Here is a 25390-nt window from a genome sequence, read left to right as displayed (position 1 = left end):
GAAAAAGCATAACATATAATGGTAAGATTATTTGATGGGCAATGTGATGACGTTTTGTGGATCCCATTTTTTGGCCACCTCTTACATTAGCATCTTAGTGGGCGTCAACCCTCTCATCGCCTCATATAGTCTCAACATACTTTATCACAATAGAAAGATTTTACAAGATGTGACACTTTCCTGCTGGCCACCATTGGCAAAAGAGCCTATGGGAACAAGGAGAGTGCATTATAGCGTGGTACCATAGGATTTGTGGTAACTAAGTATCTGCATAATAAGGTCTTTTTAGTGCATGTATTAGCTAGGATGTAATCTATATTAATAATTCAGCTTTATACGGATTTTTAAGTTATACTGAACTTTATTTCATGTGATTGGGTGGAGAGTGTTGTCGGAAGGCATATTGAGATCGAGTCATGAGCATCATTCCCTCTGGTGCTTGCCATGCACTTGTGTTGGGTTGCTTCCATGGCTAAATATTAATCCTCTGAAACCTGTTTAATGCCAGCCTCATGCCTCTACAATTAGTTTTGTGACTGAGGTTGAGGATGATGTCCATTGATGAGGTCCTCGTAAGGTCTTTCCTAGGCTGTTAGGCATAGAGGATTGAGCTTGCGTAACTGGAAAACTGTATAATAGGAAACACCCGATACTTGAGTTGACATTAATAGCGAAGAAAGAAGTTTCAAAGAGAGCATGTCATGTGTGCTTGCAAAAGAAAACTGAGAAAGGAAGAAGATGAAGCTTTCTTGTAAAGAAGCTGATGAGTAACCTCAAGGTTCAGGAATATCCATTGCAGTAGATGCAAGCTCAATTCGTGTAAGCCTCATGACTCATTATGGATCTGAGCCCATGTCAATACATGCCTTAGTTAGAGTACTAGGACATGGGTTGATGGGGGTGTAAATTCTGAGCCCATCATCCATGTAGCAAGGCCTAAAAATAGTTGGGATTTAAAGTAAGGTGTGGAAAATAAAATTGCGACGAATTCTAGGCAAGGAAGAGCCACCAGGGAAGAGTAGGGTACAGTTCTAGGCTTTTAGCAAGGTTGCTGCTACACAATGTTTTTATTCTTTTATTTTTTTGAGGATTTCTTACATAATGTTTTATTTTTGCACAATGTTTTTTGTTTTTATTCTTACAAGCTGATATGGTTATGGAATTTGTGATTAGTTTGAAGGTTCAAAAGTGTTCATTCCAATAGCATTGGTTCAGACAAAACAAGTTCTGATATCCGGATCCTTTATTCAGCCATTGTTAACACTAAATTCTCGATAATTTACTCCCTGCAGCTCATACAAGGAGCTCTGAGTTAAGACAATAGACACGTCCAGTTTTACATTAACCCATCTCCCACATATGTTTCCGGGCTGGACCTGTCCATGTTAGAGAAATAGCTAAGCTTGGACAATTACCAAGGGGACCATAGCATTACCATTTACCATACCAAGAGGACAGTGATCGTGAACTAAATTCCCGTAATCCAACTGAATGTAGACATGGATTATTACAAGTATACCTGAAGCATGAGATGGTCAGCCAAGTTTGGATAAAACTGGATGGATTGATTGATTTGTCTTCACTCCCAGCCAAGATGCACTCAACGATACGTAACAATCCCTGCTAGTGATTTTCAGCCCTCAATTTGTTCTGTTGCCAGGCTTGGATTTTCTTGCTAGAAAATGGACAATAACACTGACTTATCGTACTCTTGTCATCTTAATTTCTTATTTAGCATGGATATATATACAAGGGCTGACCACAACAACAATGATATTTATTATATCTGATATCTCATTGTTTTCTTTTTAACCTTTAAATGGACATTAATTGTAATGGATACTCACTTGGGACTTTGTTACAGAGCAAGAAAGCTGTATTTATCTGCTGTTTTTTCTTTGAGTTCCAAGGCCAGCCCTTAAGAAAATAAGAGCATTTGTTTCTCATAAATCTGTGTATACATGCAGTCACAGTGAAAAAGCGAAGCACCGCATTAGTCACAAAAGAGACACTGATGCCTGAAATAGCCGGTCTCTTGCTTCAAGCCCTAAAGTAAGGCTTTTTAGGCTATGTTCCTGTTAGCTGCCAAGAAAAGCCATAAACTTCTCCCAAGGAACAAAACAAAACACACATACACACACTCTTAACAGATAAAAGTTTGAAAGGACCTCTCGTTTCTGCAAACAAAGCATCAATCCAACCCCTATAGGTCCCATTCCTATATTCCCTCTCTTGGGACTCGGGAAAATTAAACAAAAAGTCCTCGTCCTTGACATTAAATTAAATATCTTTCCTTTCCGCCAGAGAGACAAAGAAAAGGGGAAGAACTGAGAAGAGCGAGTCTTTATGGTAAGCCAAGAAAATGAAGGTTAAGAAAAAAGGTAAAGTGCACCCACCTCCACCACCATCATCCAAATCTCCAGATAAAGATCCCGACACAGTGTTAAAGCTACTGCCAGTGACTATTCTAGCTTTAGCCCTCTCTCTTCCTAACCAAGATCGTGAGGTTTTGGCTTACTTGATAGCAAGGTCCATTTTTATCACCACCACAACAAACCCATCTTCACTTGTCACTCAACATCCTAAAAACAAATGCCAAACCAAGACCGCCCCTACCACTGCCAACAAGAATGGCAAATATTGTGGCCAGGAGGTTCCTCTTTTTCAGTGTGGGTGTTTTGATTGCTACATTAGGTTTTGGTATAGATGGGACTCATCTCCAAACAGAGATTTTATCCACCAAGTTATTGAAGCATTTGATGAGCATTTGGTGCAGAGTATTGAATGCCCAAAGAAACACAAGAGACGCAAGAAGAAAGGTAAGGTCTTGATGATGGACCATTTTGAATCTGATAATAAACCTGAGAAATCAGTGCCTGAAGCTGAATGTGAAGTGATGGTAGTGCAAGAAAATCTTGAAAGTGGAGAGATTGAGAGAACTGAGGTTGTGGAGGTGGTGGGGTGTGGGGAGCTGACTGGGAACCTGGAAATGGAGGTGATGACAGTACATGCTTCCGGGTACAATAATAACCACAAGGGCTTGGCTAGGAAGGTTTTACCGGCTATAGTGGGTTTACTGAACTCTCGTTTATGGAGTAATCTATGGAGTCGGGGCATGTAAGAAGCATATATATGTTTTACTTTTAGTTTAGGGTTTAGGGAAAAAATGTTCCTTCTGCATGTTGGAAACCTTTAATGTTTTCTTGCAGCAACAGGGAGGGGTTAATATTTTGGGGAAAGTCTTTGATTTTCATATGGCATATAGACATGGTGATTGAGGTGAAGAACAATGGATGAATGTTGTGGCTTAGATTGTCTAATTATTTTGCATTATTAATTATTAGAGGGTATGATCACGTTGATTTAGAGTACTGTCTTGATTGTTTCCTGCTCAATCCATATGCAAATCTTTAGACTTTTGTTTGGTCGGTGCTTTATAATTAGTTACAGTTATGATCTTAATTGCTGTGATTTGTCAAACTTTGTTGACAAAATTAACGAAGACCCAAGTAAGCATATCTCTCTGGGGATATGGAATTTACACTCTGGACGGGGCCAGTCCCATGTCATTTCACGGGTTTGGATTTTTTTGCTAAAGAGATTTCGAGGGATTCTTTTCAAGATTAGCACTGCAATTGCAGAATTTTAGAAGAAATAATATTGTTTGAAAAACATGAAATAATATATTTTAATATTGTCATGTCACTTAAAATTATATATGGATACATAACTTTTATAAAACATGATATTATTAAAATAATATGTTTATGAACGTGATATTATTAAACTTTAATTATTATCTTACCAAATTTATTTATTTTTATTGTTATTTACTTGGGATATTTGGAATAATTTATGCATACCTCAATTAATTTCCACAAATCATGAAATACTTTATCATTTCCTTTTTATTTTTTCTGTTCTAATATCACAATTTATGATAGGATGAAGAGCGGATCTTTACTGCAATCCATCAAAGGAGAGACTATGGTACTGGAAATTATAGAGTATTTTTAACTTTCCATAAAAAGACTAAATGGAATGTTATTTTATGACTTTTTTCGTACTGGTGGCACGTTTGGTAGAGGTGATTTTTGCAAATGTGTCGTACTTATCATTCTTTTATATATATATATATATATATATATATATATATTTTATTATATTATTTTTTTTTTTTTTTTTTATGTGTGTGTCCGGGCCAGCTTGCGCGCACCACGACTAATCTCATGGCCCACTGAATATCCTGCAAACCCAATGAGAAAATACTTTTGATATGATATGATAGTGTGAAGAATTATTAATTTGATATAATTTTCAATTCAAATATATTTTAAAAAATTATTTTCAAATTCAGTTCCAATAAATAAAAAATACATCCTCCCTCAACTATTGTTACCTGAGGTATAGGAACAAAAGGTAAAAAGGATTAGTCATTTGGGGAGACTCCATGTGCCCTCGACTCTTGTTAATTGCTATAAAATATGGGTATTAAACTCAGCCCAGTAACTTATAAATTGACATAATTATCTAATAATTCGTTCTCTTTAGAAAGTTTGTTTTTGAAGAATTAAAAAAAAATATTTAAAATTATTTTTTTAATATTTTCAAATCATTTTAATTTATTATATTAAAAAAATTTAAACAAAATTAAAAAAATATTTTAATACAATTTAAGAACAAAAAACAACAACATGCATGCTTGCCCAGTAGGGCATCAGATGCGGGCCACAAGGCCATTGACAACTTCTATGGGCTTCACCCTCCTGCCTTTGAGCCTATTTGCCTTGCCTGTATTAAAATATCCTTGTTCGTAATCACTCTTTTATGTGGGTCAGTAAAATTGTGCACTGGGTTTCCTGTCGAGGGTTAATTCAAACCATCTTCAATCGTAATGGATCTTGGGCTTTTTTTTTATTATTTTTTTTTTATTTTTTATAAAGGAGAATTTTTTGGAGGAAGAAGAACTTTACTGAGAAGGCCGGCGGTGCAAACTGCATTTTATTAAAATTTTAATTTTTTTTTTATATTTTAAATTGTTTGATATATTGATCTTAAAAATTAATTTTAATATATTTTAACACGAAAAATCCTTTAAAAAACAACCAAAATCGTAACCACACTCCCAAACTTAACTCTTAACAATAATTAATTTAGTAGTTTTGGAGAGACTTTCTCGTAAGGATCATGGTGTGTTTTCTCATATACTGTTTTAGCTGTTAAGATATATGTTTCCACCATTTTTATTTTTATTTTATATCAAGGTGCATTACCCCTTTATAACTACTCAACTTGCAAAGGATGAGAAAAAAAAAAACATGATGTCAATTTTTAATTATGGTTAATTTTTAAATATGTTATAATTATAGTGTCTTCAGGCTACGTATTAGATTTTTTTTTTTTTTACTGTAAGAATTAATCTTATCATTTTATAATTGAACTAATTACTTCGTAATTGTATGAGTTATGATTAATAAAATACAGGTGTTGTTCAAGGTAAGTTGTTTTCTTAAGAAAGAAAATAATACTATTTTACTTTGTGAGTTAATTATTCCACGTTTATAAACCACTAAGTTGTACTATAAATAATTCGATTATAACCTTCTTTTGAAAAATCAATTCTAATTAATTTGCAAAAATACAAGTACTTGTAATTAGATCATTTTTTATAGTTAATGATTAAACCCATCCGATTATAAATTAAAAGACTGAACCCAAATCAATGAATTTTTTTAAAAAAAACACATTATATCAAATAATCCTTGAATGTTAATGTACCCTCTTTGTGAATAATAAATTAAAATTAATCATTTAGTAGATAGCCCAGTAGTAATATGATAACCACTGAAAAATTACATGATTGTTAACTTTAAAACTCGTGGAATTAGTCTAGATACGCATAAACTAGTTCAGACACATGCGTTAATAAATAATAAAAATAAAATAGAAGTCTCCCTTTAGTAGTCTTGAGGTGGTCACGGGAAATCTAACATTGTTAAACGTGTAATGGCAGAGTCGAAAACGCTCTCTTGATGATGGCCCTTGCTCAGTTTCAGTCACGTTATTTGGAAGGGCTTTGAAGAAGAAGCAAGCAGAGAAATTACACCGGTGTGAAGTTCATGAGTTATAATAATGCAATATCAATATTTTCTTTTTTGAACAACAGATTCTTCATGTTCTTTTATGCAGCCTTTACTCTTGTTTGTAGAATGAGAAATGTAGGTTTAATGTGCGCAAAATTCACATGGATTATGCCATGCACAACGCCTTGTGTGATCAAGGATCTAGATGGGTTAAATGGAGTTCAAGTCTCAATAGTATTTGCATTTATTTATATTTATATTATTTTAATATATAGAAAAAAGCTAATTAGATTCATAACCGACCTCAAAAAGTTGGTCAAGTGAATTCTTAAGAATGATTCGTTACTTAAATTCATCACCTTCGTTTCAACTTGTGATTTTATCTATGAAAATAATGACTAAATCTCATATAGTGGAAGTCTAGGGTTTTACAAGGATATATCAATTCTAGACCCATATGAAAGCTTACAATATATATATATATGTGGCTAAAATATTAAGTAAATAAATTTTGAAACTAAAGTTAAAATTATATGACCACAAAATAAAAAGAAAAAAGAAAGTAGGTGGTTAAAGAGAACTTTTTCTATCAAATTTGAGATTTGTCGTATGATTTTTTTTAATTTTATTGTTGTTGAATTTTTATCCTTAACAAACTTTAATAAATTGATACATAGTTAATGCTACAATTAAAAAAAAAAAAGGATAAAAATGAAATAAAAAAATCAAGTTACTATAAATTACTATTATGTTTTACCTAAAATTTTTAGTATATTTTGTAATTGTAATATCCTCATATTATATTTAATAAATTGCACCTAGATAAAGAGTTCTAAAAGATAGTAATAAAGAAACAATAATAATAAAACTAAAAACGGATATATGGTAGTGATTCATTGCACGCTCATTTCGCATAAATAAGATAAAAAAAAAAAAAAAATTCCAATCAAATCGCAAGTAATAAATAAATAACATCCACTAAACAAAGTTTTTATTCATAACAAATCCAAATGCATCGGGTTTGGAAGAAACACATGATATTCATTCAACGTTCATTGCATAATAAATAAAATACATAAAAAAAAAAAAAAACTCACAAGCAACAAAAAGTCTCTTCTCTCATTAGAAAGAGGTTGTCGAAAAACGCCTTTGCTTTCCCTTAACTCACTCCTTCCTCGTTTTGTTCAAACGTCAAACTCCACGCTCCTTCTTCTCCTTTCCATCCATTATAAGAACAAACTCCAACACTCAAAACGCCAACAACAGACACTCAAGACATCACGAATCCCCTCAAAACACACCAATGGCTCAACCATCATCCCATGTAACAGCACCTCTGAAAGATGAGCTTGATATTGTTATCCCGACTATAAGAAACTTAGATTTCTTGGAGCAGTGGAGACCTTTCTTTCAGCCTTACCATCTTATTATTGTCCAAGATGGGGATCCTAGCAAGAACATCCTGGTCCCTGATGGCTTTGATTGTGAGCTTTATAACAGGAATGATGTGAATCGGGTTCTAGGTCCTAAATCTAGTTGTATCTCCTTCAAGGATTCTGCCTGTCGTTGCTTTGGTTTCTTGGTTTCCAAGAAGAAGTATATCTTCACCATCGACGATGATTGCTTTGTAAGGGTTTTTTTTCCTTTCATTTTAGAGTCCAAGGAGTGAGATTTTTTATGACAGGTCAGCTTGGAGTGGGACCGAGAGGGCCCCACATTGAAATTGATATACTATACACACATATAATTTTAATTAAAAAATACTTTTCAGAATTTGCTTTGGTTTCGTTGTCTTTTTATTTTTCTTTTGTAAGAAAATCTGGCTGCTTTGATTGAAGGTCGGTAAGGATCCAAGTGGGAAGGAGATAAACGCATTGGCTCAGCATATACAGAATTTGCTGACACCATCGACGCCATTTTTCTTCAACACTCTTTATGATCCGTTTAGAGAAGGAGTTGATTTTGTGAGAGGATACCCTTTTAGCCTGAGAGGAGGCGTGCCTACTGCTATCTCGCATGGACTTTGGCTGAACATTCCTGATTATGATGCCCCAACTCAGCTTGTCAAGCCTCTCGAACGTAACACCAGGTTAACTCTGCACCAATAGCATATTGGACACTGCTTCTTGTTCTTGGCTGTGATTTGCCTTGCTTGTAAATTGAATTCAATCTTGTTTGCATTGTTTCGTTTTTGTTCAAAATCTCAAAAGAAGTGTACTTTTGGCTCAATGTTTGTCTAATTGTATTCTAAATTTAGCTCACACAGGTATGTGGATGCTGTTTTGACAATCCCAAAAGGCACCCTGTTCCCGATGTGTGGAATGAACCTTGCTTTTGACAGGGAATTGATTGGCCCTGCAATGTACTTTGGTCTCATGGGTGACGGCCAACCCATTGGGAGATATGATGATATGTGGGCTGGCTGGTGTGCCAAGGTATTATCTCGATCACCTTTCATCTGTTTTGCTACTAATTTAATGATTTATCGAATGCATGAGACATGAGTAGACTGTTTTGATTGCCATGAAAATGCAACTGTTCCTTCGTTTAGTTTCTGTAGATCTTGATGTTTAAATCTACGTTAATGGCTTAAGGGCTAAAAGAAATCGTATAAAGTTGCGAACTTCTTCTGTGAGCTTGCAATGGATTACTTCTGCCTGGATTGGAATCAGAATTCGACTGCCATTTCTTGTGCTAATTCTCATTTGATTGATAAAATAGAAGAGACGGAGACCCTTTTCAATGTGTGTGCATTTCAGGTAATCTGTGATCATCTGAGTCTCGGGGTGAAGACAGGACTGCCATACATCTGGCATAGCAAGGCGAGCAATCCATTTGTGAATTTGAAGAAGGAATACAAGGGCATATACTGGCAGGAAGACATCATCCCATTCTTCCAATCTGTTGTCCTTCCAAAAGATTGCACGACCGTGCAGCAATGTTACCTTGAGCTTTCCAAATTGGTCAAGGAAAAGCTTAGCCCTGTTGATCCTTACTTCAATAAACTTGGTGATGCCATGGTTACTTGGATTGAAGCCTGGGACTTGCTCAACTCACCTGCACAAGAACCTGCAGCTCCGGTCGACGGCGTTAAGAAAAACTGAGCTCTCTTTAGCCTTCAAAGACCGCGTTTCATTTCTTTCACTGTTCTAGTTGTATGTGATTTCCTTTACCCTGTTCCATTTTGCCCTGCTTACTTGGTGTCGCGCTTTGGATCTCTATGATCTAGAACAGAGCATCAACCATGAACCATTAATAATTTAGTTGAGGCAGGCTATATACAATCTCGTTCTCAGAACCCAAAACATAAAAAAAAAATACATATGATTTATTTAATATGGAAAACTTCGAAATGACTTCCATTGTAGAGCTTTCAAGCTTTATTGCACCACTAAATTGATCTAAAAGCATTTTAACAAAAATTACACGAGTTTTAACAGGGCGATGGTGAGGGAACAGAAGTTTCAAGTGTCAGAACGTGTTTTCCTTGTTGTGGAGTAGATAGTATAGTATAACTGTTTCAAGATATATATCATCAGAGCAAGCAACAGGGAAATATATATTCGGTTTGCAAAGACACTTGAATGGCAAGCATCACTCTATCAACATAGAACCCAAAAATCTACATCCAACCCCCTCTGATTTACTCTGCAATTAATTGTTTTTGAGAGAAAAGAAAGATGAGTAATTTTTTATTTGAAATTACTGTAGCAAACTAACGAGTCTCCTATATGATTTGTTTTTGTCTACTTTTTAAAATTTAAATCACTACCCTCAAAAAAATTTATAATATAAGAATTGATTTAACCTTCATAATTGAATTCAATTCCAAAAATTTAGTGTTTGATAGTGTATAAACTTCTAAGAGTGTAAAAATTTCTGTTTTTTGATGCGTTTTATTTGAAAAAAAATTAAATTAATGTTTTTATAATTCTTTTAAATGATGTAGATATGTTGATAATAAATATGAAGAAAAATTTTTAAAAATTATTTAAAAATATTTTTATATAAAAAATACTTTTAAAAATCACACTAAATCATAATACCAGACAAACAATAAATTATGTAAGCGATGATTTAAATGTAGAATCTACCTGTCAATAGTATCATTGTCATGTCATTATGGACAGGAATTTTAAGATGCCATTGGTTTATTGTATCGGTTTTGATGATCCATTTAGGAACCAAAATATATGTTAGCTTGTTTGAATCGTGGATAACAATTTTAATGAGTTGGTTTAATAGTCAAGGAGGTATGCTTCCTCCATAATGTATTTTTAAAATAGTTTATAATGGAAATTTATCTTGAATGTTAAAAGCTCATGCTAAACTTGTGGGTCGTTTTAATAATATGATAACTAGACACGTTAAATTTGAGATACAGATTTAAGTTGGTTCGTTTTTATATTTTAAAAGTATTTTTAAAAAAAATTAAATTTTTTTAATGTTTTTATATCATTTTAATATTTTAATTTCAAAAATAATTTTTTAAAAATAAAATAAAAATATTATTTTAATATATTTCTAAATAAAAAGAAATCACAACCATACTTCCAAATAAATTAGACTGTTCAAATTTCTAATTAAATCAAATATAATATTAACCCCTTGAAACTTAATTATTTCAGTTAAATTTAGCTTGATTAACATAATTTTTTTTTAATGAAAATGGTTTGCCTAGTGACCAATAAATCAATCAAGTTACGTGGAAAATATTCATAATCAATTCCTTATTTAAATTCAAGAACTATAACAAAACGATTTTATTATCATAGAATAAAAAAAAATCAAGAATGACTCATATGATGGAAATTTTAGTCCATTTACGTGGAAGATCGACTGAAGATATCAAATTTTATGAAATCTCGGATAAAGTATAAGTCAGGAGTATTTAGAGGATGGTTATGATTATTTTTAAAATATTTTTTATTTAATAAAATATTAAAATAAAATATTTTTTATTTTTAAAAATTATTTTTATATTATTGTTTCAAAATAATTTAAAAGTATTAAAAAAATATTAATTTAAAATAAAAAAAATAATTTTTTTAATAGTTTTTAAAAGTATAATTTAGGGGTGTTCGGAGGTTTAATTGTAATTACTCATTAAAATGTTGTGTAATTAAAAAAATATTATTTAATTTTTTAAAATTTATTTTTGAGATTGGTATATTAAAATAATTTGAAAAAATATATAAAAAATTAATTTAAAATAAAAAATTAAAAAAAATTAATTTTTTTTAAAATATTTTTAAAAGATAGTAAAGGGGTTAGGTGTCGACCATGCTTTTATTCACTGTGAACTGATGGCGGCGGCCCTAGAGGCCCTATGATTTGTAGGGTGCTGATGTGGTGTCAGTGTCCCATCCTTATCAGACGGTATTCCAAATTCCAGATAATTCCATTGTTGTGTGCTGCCTAACTTCCATGATGGCCGCCATCATCAAGGTGGTGTCTACTAACAAGCACTAGGAGGATTTTGTTGCTCCTTAATTTTTCAAAGTTAATGCTATGTTAATTCCATATTGTTTCATGCAATAACTTGAGAATTGCGTGTGAAAGTATATATAAAAAATATATATATATATATATAAAAAAATCCCACAATTTATGTTATACCTGGATTGCTAGATTTTTTTTTATTATTTAAGTGTCTGCTTGAAATTAAGATTAAACTTGTTTTTCATTAAAATTTATTTTTTTTCTTTTCAAATTATTTTTTAGTAATTTTAAATCATTTTAATGTGTTAATGTCAAAATTAATTTTTTTTTAAAAAAATATATTATTTTGATGTATTTTCAAGTGAAAAACATTTTAAAAAATAACTTTTATCACATTCTTAAATATCTTATTAGTCTAGGCTTGAATGGTTAAACTTATTTGTCGATCGAGCCAAACCTAAATGCCTAGCTATTATGGTCTTTCAGGCCAGAATTATATGACATCACTCTCATCCTTAAATAGGTTGTTGACTTTGTCTTTTAGGCCATGTTTGTTTCTTGGAAAGTAGTTTCTGGAAAACTACTTTCCAAACTTTCCTGTGTTTGTTTGTCATTAGAAAAGTTGGTCAACGAAAAACACTTTCTGGTCAACGGAAAATATTTTCCAGTCAAAAAAAAAATTTTCCTTGATTTTCAGGAAAGTGTTTTCCTTTTAGCTGTGTTTGTTTTCCGGAAAGTGGTTTCCGGGAAATCACTTTCCAAACTTTCTTGTGTTTGTTTGTTTGCCAGTAGGAAAGTTGGTCAATGGAAAACACTTTCCAGTAAAAGGAAAATTTGGCTTGGTTTTCAGGAAAGTGTTTTCCTGAAAAATTTGAGGGGAAAACACTTTCCGGAAGTTGTGAAAAATTTAGAAATGTCATTATTTTCTGATTATATCAAATTTAATCCTCAAACTTTTGATTGCTATATATATTTTATTTTGAATATTTATTTTTCAATTTCATCTCTTAAAATTTTATTTTTATATTAACTTTGGTTCTTATTTTTATAATTGTTATTTGTTTTTCCTTATCATATTTTTATTGAAATTTTTTATCTATCAAATTTGGTCCTCATTCTTTTGATTGCTACTTATTTTATTTAAAATAATTTATGAAATGTTGATTATTATTATTTTAATTTCTTCATCTTTTTTTTTTTTAATTTTTTAGATTTGATCTCTATTATTTTGATTATTATTTATTTTATTTGAGATAATTTATGAAATGTTTTTTTTCAATTTCATTTTCATTCAACTTTTTAATTTGTAAGATTTGTTCCTCATTATTTTAATAAACTTAAGAAAAATAAAATATTAATAAGTTATTTTCCAGCTCATTTTCCATGACATAACCAAATACTGGAAAGTGTTTTCCAACTCATTTTCCATTACACTACCAAACATTGGAAAATACTTTCTCGGAATTCACTTTCCAAAAGGAAACTACTTTCCAGCAAACAAACGGAGTCTTTCCGCATTGTCACCAAACATGGGAAAATGAGGAAAATGAATTCCTGGAATTCATTTTCCTTGAAACAAACAAGGCATTAGACTTCAATACAATACCTTTACCAAGCATGAATCTTAGTATATTTTCTAGTTTTGAGATGTCAGAATGGCATTGTGTACTACCCACCAATATCTACTAATTTTTCTTTGCATAGTAGAGATATCTCCTTTCTTGCTAATAGTTATTTCCTATCCACACAAGGCACTACAAACAATAACAAGCATCCTCTCCCCCAATAGTACAATAATCGATAACTATACACTCCACGCATCACATAAAACTTGCAATTTCATTAAATATGAGGTACATGCAAAAGCACGCTTCAAGAGGTAAGTTTATATGATTAAGATCTATAATACCTCATGTCACCGAGTAAACATTCAAGCGATGCAAGTTCATTTAAGAACTTCATACTACTTCATTCAATCACACTCCACCAGCAATCTTCTTTCTATTTTTCTTTTTTGTTCATTATTTCTCATCCTATATTTATTAAGCGTTAGAAGATCTTTTATTCCCACAGAAGACTTGTTTTGCATAAACAACCAAGCTTAGAGACAAAGCCAATATTTAAACTCATACATCTCAACCCAATATGCACTCATGGAAACCCAATCTAATTCTAAAGTTTTTAGGACTTCATTAACTTATGATTGTAGTTCTTCTTAACATTGTAATTTATTCTTGAAGCTAGAAGTCTTAAGAAATCCCTCTTATGTTAACAACCTATATTTTAAAGCACGTGTAAGATGAAAATGGATTCTTAAATACCTTTTTAAACTACTCTCTGCCTTCTCAACATGTGAATTTGAGAGGGAGGACTAAACATAGTTAGCTAAAGCTAATTGAACTGGATTTATACTATAATATATAGTAGATCTCTATTAAAATGTCATCTTTCTTCATCCTTATATAAACCATGATATGTAATATCATTGTCACTAATTTCAATTTAAATGAACTAATGCTGCCATGTTAATTAAAGATGGGTTGAAATAACAAAACTAGTGAAGTTTACTATTTTCCAACTAAAATCTCAAGCTAAAACATCAATTCAACTGGATGTTGCAACCTTAATTTGATTTTGTAGAATGAAAATATTCAACCATTTTCAAATGATTAAGTGCCCCATTGTGATAACTTCTACTTTTTAAAAGTCATTTCTACATTGATTTTCAATGATTTTGATGTGTTGATTTTAAAAAAAATAAAAAACATCATTTTAATATAAGCACTTTTAAAAAGTACCATGCACTACATTATCAAACATTACACTAAGTGTACACATATAAATACACGTGTGTGTGCATATGAAACTTATAAGATAATGTTTAGTTATTGTTTTGAGACATATGAAGATCGTTGGGACAAAAAGGAACATGTCTTCTCTAATCTTTTTGCTTTTTAAGGACAAAAATTCACTCTAAAATTATGTTAGAAACATATTTGTTTTTATATTTACATATTTATAGATCTTTGTTTCTTCAACCAAATACATTCATGACCTTTTTGTATTTGTTCCTCCTATCCTGTGACATTAACCATATGTAACCTAACTGATTTTATGAGTGGTTGAGATCTATGGGGATATTTTTGTCTCTTTACTTTTGTTTTACATAATAAAATGACTTTGTTGCCCTTAAAATAAAAAATATATAAACATTTTATTCAAGGGCTTTTCAATATTTCCTATTTTCTTTACGCAATAAAATAACATAAATACCCTTAAAAGTTAAAAAAAAAAACTATTGAACTTGAATAGAGGGTTTTTTTTTTTTTTTTTATCTTTTCATATTTTTAGCATAGTGGAATAAAATATTTAACCTTAAAATAAAAAAAATTAAGACCAGTTTGAAAGGGAATTTTCATCTTTACAATATAGTTTTTTTTTTTAATTTTTAAGATGCCCTTAAAGGTTGTTTAGTAATTTAACATACTAAAATATTAATGATTGTGTAGCATGCATCAATGCATGGTAGTTCCCCATGGCTTTCTGGTGGCATGTGGAGAGTTGTACGTGGTAAAAAAGAAAAATTATCATGTCATACAAAACGTCTAGTGATGGTGTTGCTGATGAGGTGGCCTGTGTTGTTAGATTCATAGCGATTCAACGAAGGTGAGGTTTTTTCTCCTCCCCCTCTTGGGCTTTGAAATTCGTATCGAACCTTCAAAAATTCAGTTGTATCCTTCAGCTTGCATGTATTTTAGATTTGGTCCTCATTTTTTTTTGCTATTTATTTTTTATTTTAATGCCTTTTTGAAGTTTTTTTTTTTCAATTTTATCCTTGATCATTTTATTTCATTTTTTTTTATCTAATTTGATTCTATTTTTTTTTTATCAATGTTTTTCTTCATTTTTTTCAATTTAATACCTAATTATTATTTTTCATTTATTTTTGTACAATATGTTATTCTTATTATTTTGATTACTATTTGTTTTGGTTTTAATTTCTTATTATTGAGAATTTTTCTTTGTTTTTTTTTCATGTCTAACTTTTAGAAAGTAATCCCAGTCTCATTATTCATGCCACTAGTTTTGAAGAATAACTCGGTTTAAGTTCATCGTTTTCTTTTAGTTCTTTTTTAATATTGATTTTTTTTTTCAATTTCATAAGTAAACCACTACCAGAAAATCGATAAATACAAACAGAAATATCGAGGGAATATTTTTGTTGGTAAATTACTGACAGAAATTTTCCCTTGGTATTTACCAAGGGAATTACAGTGGAAAAAATTTTTAAAATAAAGCAAAAAAAAAAATAATGACGTGTCATTTTTACCAACAAAATTAGCGACGAAATTTATTCCATCGGCAATTCAGTCAGTAAAATCATTGGTAAACTGTCAACACTATTCATCATGTTAATTACAAAGGGAATTACCGATGGAACATTCCGTTGGTATTTTACAGAGAGATCTGGAACTATTCACTTTCCAATTGAATTGTTAATTACTGCTTTTTACAGACAAAATCACTGACGGATTGAAAAGTAATCGGTGTTATTTAGCGTTTTTCTAAAAAAATTAAATTAAATATTATAGACGGATTGAAAAATCGTTGGTGATATTTGGTGGTTTCTGAAAATATTTGATTAAATTTAAATTTTAAATTAAATATTACAGACAAATTCACCGATGGAATGATTAAAAATATTAATATTTAATTACCCGTTTGTAAAGCCGTCGATAAAACGTCCCAATAAAAATCCTAGAATCCCTAATTTCACAACAGATTCGTCTCCTTTCTTCTTCTTCTCTTCTCTTCTCTCTTCAACTCCTTCTCTTTTCCTCCATGCTCAAGTATGTCTTCTTCTCCTTTCTTATTTTTTTCATCTCAGTTTATTTTTTAATTAGCATACTTTATGAATTTGTTTTTTTTCCTCTTCTTAACTTCACTTGCAACTACAATAAGGTAAAGAAAAAACTTTCTTCTTTTTTCTCATATTTTTTTCACTATATTTTTTTTTATTTTTAATTGTTTTTGTTCTTAATAATTGTATGAATGTTGTTGTAGGATTTTTTTTTATATATGAGATCAATTTTTAGTTGATTTATTTATAGGATTTTTAAATTTTTTTCATATGAATTTTTTTAGTTGAGTTTATTTTTTCATGTTATTTATTTGTTGCAAATTTTTTTGCGTTGATTTTCTTCTTCTTTTTTCCAAGCATTTTGAGTATTATAGAGTGTTGATTAATATTAATTTAATTATTTTATAGTTTTGTAATATATATATATATATATATATATATTTTTTTTAAATAATTACCGACGAAATTACATACGGTTTTTTTCTGAGGGAATTACAGACGAAATGAATTTTTTTTGCTCGCTTTTTCCGTCAATAAATCCATCGGTAATAATATTTTTTTTATTACCATCGAACTTACTAAGAACAGACAATTACCCATGAAGGATTCACCGACATAGACTTTTCGTCGGTGATTTTGTCTGTAATTGTTTTACCAGCGGAATGGTAGTGCAAATACCAACGGAAAATTCCATTGGTAAATCTAAAGATTGTGGTAATGAACATTGAGTTATTAGGCTTTGAGTTTCATGAACTGTCTCATTTTTATTTTTATGAGATTATCTCAATCTCATATCTTGGGTTGTAAGTTAGTTAAGTTAACACCTGGGATGACTTAGGTTTTCATTTAAACTTTTATTTACAATTTTTTATTTTATTTTTATCATTTGACATTAAGTTATTAGCCCTTGAGCTTTGTGATTTTTTCTACTATCTTTTATGTGGAGTTCACTTGGGTACGAGTTAGTCAAGTTAAAATGTATTGTCCCAAGTTTTTTTCTTTTTCATTGTATTTTTATTAATTTAACTTTGATCTTTTTTCTAGGTTTTTTTATAAAATAAATAATTTTTTAATCCTAATCTCATATCGCGTTTGATGAGGTTGTAGAGTTAACTCAGGTTAATTCAGATTTTTTTTTAATATTTTTTTTTAATTTGATTTTTTTTTACTTTTATCTTTTAATATTAGATGATTGAGTCTTAAACTTTATGGATTTGTTTGCTTTTTTTGTTTTTTATTAAATTATTCTAATTTTATATCACAAAGAGCACGTTAATCAAGTTAATTAAATTAACTCTATCATTATCTCAATATATTTTTTTATATTAAATGTTTTTTTACCCGGCCCGTGATTTACCGCGGAACACGAACACTAGTCAAGTTATTTTCTCAAACAGGCGTTGGATTCCTAATTCTTATGAACTATTGAGAACAAGACTTCTCTTCTAGTTAGTCACTAATCACACCACTTTTACAATTCTATGAAGAATTCTAAATTGTAATTGGTATGATTAGCGACTATCTTGTCAATTGGCGTGCCGTTTACGACTCCTCTTTCCCTGTATATGAAGGTTGCATACATTAATAATTGATCATATATTCTTCTGTACCAAGTGAAAATAGACGTTGACTAGTAGCCGCCCACCTTCCCCTTGTACGGTCTTGCTTTTGTATTTTCCGATCAGCCACTCATATTATATATTTTTTCTTCTTGAAGGGGTATAGATTCATGTTAGCAGCACCAGCAGCTCAGGTCTTGTTTACACATACCGTTCAAGCAGATGGAGAAGTATCAGATCTTCCTCCCTGTCTCTGACCTATCAAGTCCTTCAGGTTCACCTTCATCACTAAACATGGCAAATCCTTTAGTCTATTTTCATGGTGAAAATGAAAATGGGGTCAGGCCAGAAAGTGGAACTCAACATTCGGATGCGAAACACAGTGATCCTCAGACTAGTAGAGTCTCTAGCAATTCTGAGATTAAGGTGAAACCGGGAATGAGGGGAGGGGATAATAATGAGTTCAGAAAGCATAAATATGCATTTCAAACTAGAAGCCAGGTTGACATACTTGATGATGGGTATAGATGGAGGAAATACGGGCAAAAGACTGTTAAGAACAGCAAGTTCCCAAGGTTAGTATCATTCTAGTCAGCTAAAGATTTATTGATTCTTTTGTGGGATGATTGATAAAACACTCTCTCAACTCTTCTTGCCTGTCAATTTCAATCTGTAATTGATGCATGAACGCATATTTCACCTAACGACCTGCCTTATTAATTGCTGTGGTTGGAATTAACTCTATTGATTAGTGTTAATGTTTTCCATAAAGTTTCGAATGTTTTTTGATTGCTTTAACTCAAGCATTGTGATCGTTTTGGCTCGACATTATCCATGGTACACATAGAACAAAAATGACTCAATCAATGCACTGAACACCAGGCAAGGATTGTGACATGTTCGTTGCTTATTGGAAAGTAATTAAATTAGTTGAGAACGTGAAACATAACCAAAATCATCATCTGATGGAAAGTTTTTTGTTGAATGTTAATCAATTTCTACTACAGAAGTTACTACAGGTGTACAAATAATGGGTGCAATGTCAAGAAGCAAGTCCAACGCAATTCTAAAGATGAAGGGATTGTTGTGACCACCTATGAAGGGATGCATACTCATCCAATTGAGAAGTGCACTGAAAACATTGAGGACATACTGAGACAGATGCAAACTTACACTCCTTTCGAGATTATGCCTGGGCATTATCTTTAATGTTTAGATTGCGCATAGACTACTGTAATTCTGAATTGGGGGAGGAAAATAAATCTTCCACAGCATAAAACACTGGAAGCTACTTTCTTTCTAGCTGTGGAATTATGATGGTGCCAGGAGTGATTTCAGTTTCAAGCTTGCTAGAAACATTTTGCAGATCCACTATATGGAGGGTCTTATCCATACAATCCTTAACATTATCATAAGGACTTGTACAATTCTAAGGAGTTATGCTCCAGCTATTCTGATCCACAGTTCTCGGTCAAAAAGCAGAAGCATACTTGAATACGATCATAGGAACTCTACAGGTTTTTATCAAACTTGTAAAATAAAATGGTTGGATAACCTCTTCCTATATAAAATTTGGGATTGGATTGGATTCATGTCAGTGCAGATTGAAAATACTCAACTAGATCCTTATGTGTTTATTCATTACATCAATATTATTCTTCTTCAGCATCAATTGATTAACTGTTATTTCAGATAGTCAGTGTTCTATACATTAAGAGCTCCAGTGAAAGACTGGGGGTTCGATATTCATATCACCATTTGTTATACTACTGCATGTTCCTCCGTGGATCTCCATGGACGGTTACATTTTTTTCCTTCAAAACCCTTAATTAACTATCTATTGTATTGACTAAATATGCCATCACCAGTGGATAGTAATGAGTAAGTTCATATGCATTATTCATGATAATAAGGTATGAGAATTTCCAGTTAGAAGACAGGTGCATTCACACAAAATACTAAGGAAACATCAGTTAAATGACCTCCTCAGTTTTGGACCAACCTAGAAAGAAAACAAAGAGAAAGGATCATGTTGGGAATAGAATCACCTCATTTCCACACCCATGACCACCAAAGCTTCTCTTTGAGACGATCCCGATCGCACAAACAATGAAAGCAATTATAAGCCAACCCAAAGCAACCATCCGGTTTGTCCCATATCTTTCTTGATCACTAATCGAAACTCTATTTTCTTCTTGAACACTTGCCAACGCCACCTTTTCTCCCTCTTTTTCTGCCGATTCTCTCTCAACACAACCATCACATATATAAGAGGAAGAGGAAGAGGAGGAGGAGGAGGAGGAGGAAGATGATGAATAAGAAAAATGATGAACAAATGGAGACAACCCTTCCTTGCTTGCTTCAACATTTTCATTTTCATCATCAGAATCATAAGAGAATACTGATCTAATCTCACTCTCCTGAGCTAAACCATCCATATTATTACATATCATCTCCTCTATCCCTCCAAAACCCATCTCACTCACACTACTCCCCATTGCCCCTAAAAGCCTCCTTCCCTTCAACCCGGCACTCTCAATGCCTGCCCTTCTCTCTTTCAAAATTTCATCAACTGCCAAGTAATTGTTCCTAACCTTCCATGCACCACCTCCTCCCTCTGGCGGAGACCTCCCATGCTGAAGTGATGACATAAGGTCTCTTGGAGAGTTGTGTAGGAGTTTATGAGCTTTAACCACGAGTTTTGAGTCTGTTGATGCTCTACGTAGGGTTCTTGTTTTTGATTGTTTTATCAAGTCCCATTCTTGTTCCAAATGCATAAACTGTTGGTACAATTTATCAATGATTTCTTTTCCTTCTTTACCTGGTCTTTCAAGGGTGGGGTCTGTTTCTTTTTCGCATTCCATCATGGCTCGGAGTATCTTGTGGTGTTTTCTGAATCAATAACAAGGTTAAGTTAGTGGATTTTGATTTAAACGTGATTTACTCGATCAGATTATAGAGGGATAAGAACCACCCACGTTCTGACTCATAATTTTTGAATTTTGATTTTGGAGCTAAACAGGTTGACGTATCTTACTTGAGATGATCATCACTATTAATCTAGATCATTCAAATAATGGAATTGTTGGTGACCGTTTTCCCCACTACGCCATGAGATTCGCTGCACATTTAATAATTTTTTACAGGAAGGCATAATCACAAACGTCATCCAAATAAATTAAATATTTCTGATTTCGCTTTTGGGCCCTTTTGCTTACTATTTTAGTATAAAAGTTTTGTCACTACTATGACCTCTATGGTTCTGATACCATGCATATGATAAAACTAAAAATTTATTAATTACCCTCCCTTCGCCGTGGGCTAAGCAAATTCATTTTCATGTAAAAAAATATTAGGATAAAAAAATTCAAGTCTTGGACCAAGTGATAGTTTAAACAATATAAAAGAAAGTACAATAATAATAAATAAATTAACCAAAAAAAATAACAAAGAAAAAGAAAAGAACATACCTGAACCCATTTAGATTATCAAATAATTTAATGTAAACCTAATAAAAAGCAAACCATAAAAAATAATAATTAAAAACTCAAAAAGAAAAATTAACTTTAAAAAAATAATAATAATAAATTCAAATGAACCTCTTAAATCGGTCTAATTTTTAAAACTTGTAATTTGTTAAATCTTAAATCCAACTTTAATAAAGAAGCTTAACTCTCAAATAATCTAATTTTGAACGATGAAATCAAAACTAGATTGTTTGAGAAAAAAAATTAATTTTTTATTTTAAGAAAAACAAAGTAAATCTAGGTAAACCTCTTAAACATAGTTTAATCTTTAAAACTTATAATTCGTTAAATCATATACCTAATTTCAATCAAATAGCTTAACTCCCAAACAATCTAGTTTTGAATAATGAAATCATTGAAAAATATAAATAAAATTTTTTTACATAAATAAAAAAATAAAGAAAAAATTTTAGAAAAAAAAAATTTAAGGATCATGAAATTAAAAAAAAAAAAAAAAAAAACTTTAAAAGGTTGACGTATCTTACTTGAGATGATCATTACCATTAATCTAGATAATTCAAATAATGGAATTGTTGGTGACCGTTTTCCCAACTGCGCCATGAGATTCGTTGTTTAATTAATAATTTTTTACATGAAGGCATAATCACTAACGTCATCCTAATAAATTAAATATTCCTGACTTCGCTTTCGCCCCTTTTATAAAGTTCTGTCCCTACTATGACCTCTATAGTTTTGATACCATGCATATGATCGCTTCGCCGATGGCTAAGTAAATTCATTTTGATGTAAACAAATATTATAATAAAAAAAAAAATCAAATCCTGGTACAAGTAATAATGTAAATAATATAATAATAAAAAATTAACTGATAAAAAATTAACAACAAAAGATTAAAAAAAAAAAAAAAAACTTGAGTTCATTTGGATGAATTCATACAACTTAATGTTAACATAATATAAGGTAAACTACAGAAAATTACAGAGCAACACTAAAAAAAATAAATAAAGCAAATTCAAGTGAATCTCTTAAACTTAATTTAATCTTTAAAAACTTATAACTTATTAAATCCTAGACGTAGCTTCAAATCAAGAAGTTTAATTCTCACACAATCTAATTTTGAATGTTGAAATAGTTGAAAAATATAAATAAATAAAAACTTGCAAAGGAAAAAAAATAATAGAAAAAAAAATGAGGATAAAATTTGAGAGGAAAAAACCTAAGGATGATGAAATTTGAACAAAAAAAAAACTTTAAAAATGATTTCAAACAAAAATAATAGTAGTTAAAAGAATGATGATAAATTTTGAGAGATTAAAAAAAATCATAAATGGTGAAATTAAACAATATTTTTAATTTGTTAGATTATTTATAGATTAAAAAATGATAGGGATATTGAAAAACATTTATGGAGAACTAACCTAATAGAATCAGATCGTAAAATATAAATAAAAAACACAAAAGAAGAAGAAGAAAAGATTAACTTAAAAAGAGGGGGGGACTAAGTAAACCCGGATAAACCTTCTGAAACTTGATCTGACCTTTAAAATCAATAGCCTGTGAAATCATGAACTTGAATTCAATCAAAAAGTTTAACTCTCAACAAATTTAATTTTGAAGGATGAGATCATGAAAACAATACTAAAAGAACTTGCAAAACAAAAAATAAATATTAAAAAATAATCCCAAACAAAATAAATAGCAATTAAAAAAATAAAGACCCAAATTTAAAAGATAAAAAAAAAATCATAGAGGTAAGATTGAAAAGAATTTGTAATTTAATAGATTATTTATAGATTAAAAAATGATAGGGAGTGAAATTAAAAAAAAACATTTGTAATTTGATAGATTATTTACAAATTAAAAAATAGCAAGGGTGAAATTGAAAAAAAAAATTATAATTTTATAAATTATCTATATATTTTAAAATGATAGGGACGAAACCAAAAAAAAAAATTGTAACTTGATAAATTATTTATAGATTAAAAAATAATGGAGGTGAAATTGAAAAATATTTATAATTTTATATCTTATTTCAAATAAAAAAAAAATAATTAAAAGAATAGGACCAAATGTGAAGAAAAAATAAATTGAAGAGGTTTCTCTAAAATTTTACATGGGTGGCATAAATTTGGAGGTGGAGAGAGAGAAGAAGAAGAGGGGGGAAATAATATTTTGCACCAAATCATCGGCGTTTCTGATACACGTGCCGCACCACCATGTAAAGAGCGCTAAAATCTTCCAAACATTGCCTTAAAAAAATATGGTGGTTGGACAACTTAGCATGTGCCACCTAAATGGCACAGAGGTTGCCCATAAGCTGGCACATGCGTTGTATGCGTAATATATGACAATTACAATAATACCTCTTAACAACCTCAAAACAAAACCAATCTAAAATAACCAAAATTTTTTTATTACAGAGTTTTATTTTATTTTTTTTAAGTGTATAAAAATAATTTCACTATTTAAAGGACAAAAACACCCTTGAGGCAAAAGCATAAGAGTTTATTATTTCATGGCTAAAGTAGTAATTTAACTATGTATACAAAAAGGAAATAACGAATATAACCCGTATAATATGTTAAAAGCAATTGTGTCTTTTGTTTGCAAAGGCAAAGGCAAAATCATAATTATATTATTACAATTAATAGTAATCTGTGTCTTAAAGCACGGTAACTTCATTAAGGGATTTAGTTTTTTTATATATATATATATATAATGTGGTTAAATCTGAGTACCGAAATAAATGTCTTATTAGAAAATATAATAAATGTGCTTAGATAAATTAGTGTAAATTCACCCTACCCAAAATGTTTTTCTTTAATTATCCTCAATTATCACTTTTTATGCCCGATCAAATTTTGAAAACTTGTTCATAAAAGAAATAATTTAATGAAAGAGGATCAAAGGATAAAATAAAAAGAAATTTCATGACTAATCTTAAATTTGCTTAAAAAAAAATTTAGTCAACATACTTTTCTTTTTCTTCCTCCATAGTTCTTATAATTTTTACAAATTTAATATTAATTCAAAGTTTATTTTCTTAACATTTCAATCCTTGATTTGATGGAGAAAAGAGAAAGGGATGCAGATAGAAGCTAAATACAACAAATAAATAAAAAACACAAAAAAATTTAAATGGATGAAAAAGAGTTGCAGTCTTAAATTTGCAAGTTTATTGTCTTTCAAACTAAGGATAATAAAGTCTAACTCATTAGAAGGTTTACAAAGCCTTAAACAAACTAGAAACCTTACCTCAATTAGAAAACAAAAACATGAAATTACAAATAAAAAAAGCATAAAATCCGAAATAAGCAAGAACTCCAAAAATAAGAAGGAAAAACACAAAAACTATAAAAAATAGGGGGCCTCAGTGATATTCTTGATATCTAAAGATCCACTAGTCCATGTAGCGACATAGTCCTGTGGAGAAAGTAGCATTTGAAAATTCCTGTAAAAATTTAAACGCGATTTAACAGTCGGATAAAAAATTATAACCCTTTTAAGTTATTATTCTACCTCAGCATGACCATACTTCCTATTGGATCTTAATATGTCTCATTGATCTATAAATACATCTATTAGATTATCTACGTAATTTATCTATGACGGATCCTTATCTAATTGTGACAGATCCACGCATGATGACTCAAAATCACATGTTATTGTAGACTCAATTACATTATAAAGTTGCCTAAAAAAGGCAAGGAGAGAAAAGTTCTGAGTTTAGTGAATTAACCCAAGTTGACTTGAGTTTATCAACTACATTGTCGTTTTAATGTTTTTTTTTTTTTAAAAAAAAAAAGATGTAATCTTAAGATTTTTTTTTAAAGTATGACCGGTCTTTTTTATTTTTTATTATTTTGTTTTTATCTTTAAACCTGTCAAGTCAACTAAAACATGTCAAGACAACTTCAACATGACTTAATTTAAAACTTAAACTAAGCAAGTAGTGGA

The 25390-nt window shown here is 30.7% G+C and overlaps 3 protein-coding genes across 4 annotated transcripts; all 3 read left to right on the top strand.

Annotated features, from left to right (window-relative positions):
• The first annotated feature begins 2196 nt into the window (after nucleotides 1–2196).
• Nucleotides 2197–3372, top strand: LOC118044659 (uncharacterized). The gene has a single exon (XM_035053066.2). It carries the CDS (start codon nucleotides 2363–2365, stop codon nucleotides 3119–3121), a length of 759 nt encoding a protein of 252 aa, XP_034908957.1. The 5' UTR covers nucleotides 2197–2362; the 3' UTR covers nucleotides 3122–3372.
• Nucleotides 3373–7124: 3752 nt separating this feature from the next.
• Nucleotides 7125–9393, top strand: LOC118044660 (UDP-arabinopyranose mutase 1). Its single transcript, XM_035053068.2, has 4 exons — nucleotides 7125–7710; nucleotides 7922–8172; nucleotides 8350–8518; nucleotides 8843–9393. The coding sequence occupies exons 1-4, from the start codon at nucleotides 7387–7389 to the stop codon at nucleotides 9185–9187; spliced, it is 1089 nt and encodes a 362-aa protein (XP_034908959.1). The 5' UTR covers nucleotides 7125–7386; the 3' UTR covers nucleotides 9188–9393.
• Nucleotides 9394–17993: 8600 nt separating this feature from the next.
• On the top strand, nucleotides 17994–19617 carry LOC118044661 (probable WRKY transcription factor 43). Of its 2 annotated transcripts, none has more exons than XM_073412929.1 (2): nucleotides 17994–18520; nucleotides 18956–19617. In XM_073412929.1, the coding sequence occupies exons 1-2, from the start codon at nucleotides 18168–18170 to the stop codon at nucleotides 19152–19154; spliced, it is 552 nt and encodes a 183-aa protein (XP_073269030.1). In that variant the 5' UTR covers nucleotides 17994–18167; the 3' UTR covers nucleotides 19155–19617. The 2 variants fall into 2 exon arrangements, with proteins under 2 accessions (XP_073269030.1, XP_034908961.1); XM_035053070.2 differs by having other exon boundaries at nucleotides 18000–18520; nucleotides 18953–19617.
• The last annotated feature ends 5773 nt before the right edge of the window (nucleotides 19618–25390 follow it).

Source organism: Populus alba, chromosome 12 (genome assembly GCF_005239225.2).
Source record: "Populus alba chromosome 12, ASM523922v2, whole genome shotgun sequence".
NCBI lineage: Eukaryota > Viridiplantae > Streptophyta > Magnoliopsida > Malpighiales > Salicaceae > Populus > Populus alba.
The sequence above is the reverse complement of the archived record's forward strand: the minus strand, read 5'-3'. Positions and strand labels throughout refer to the sequence as shown.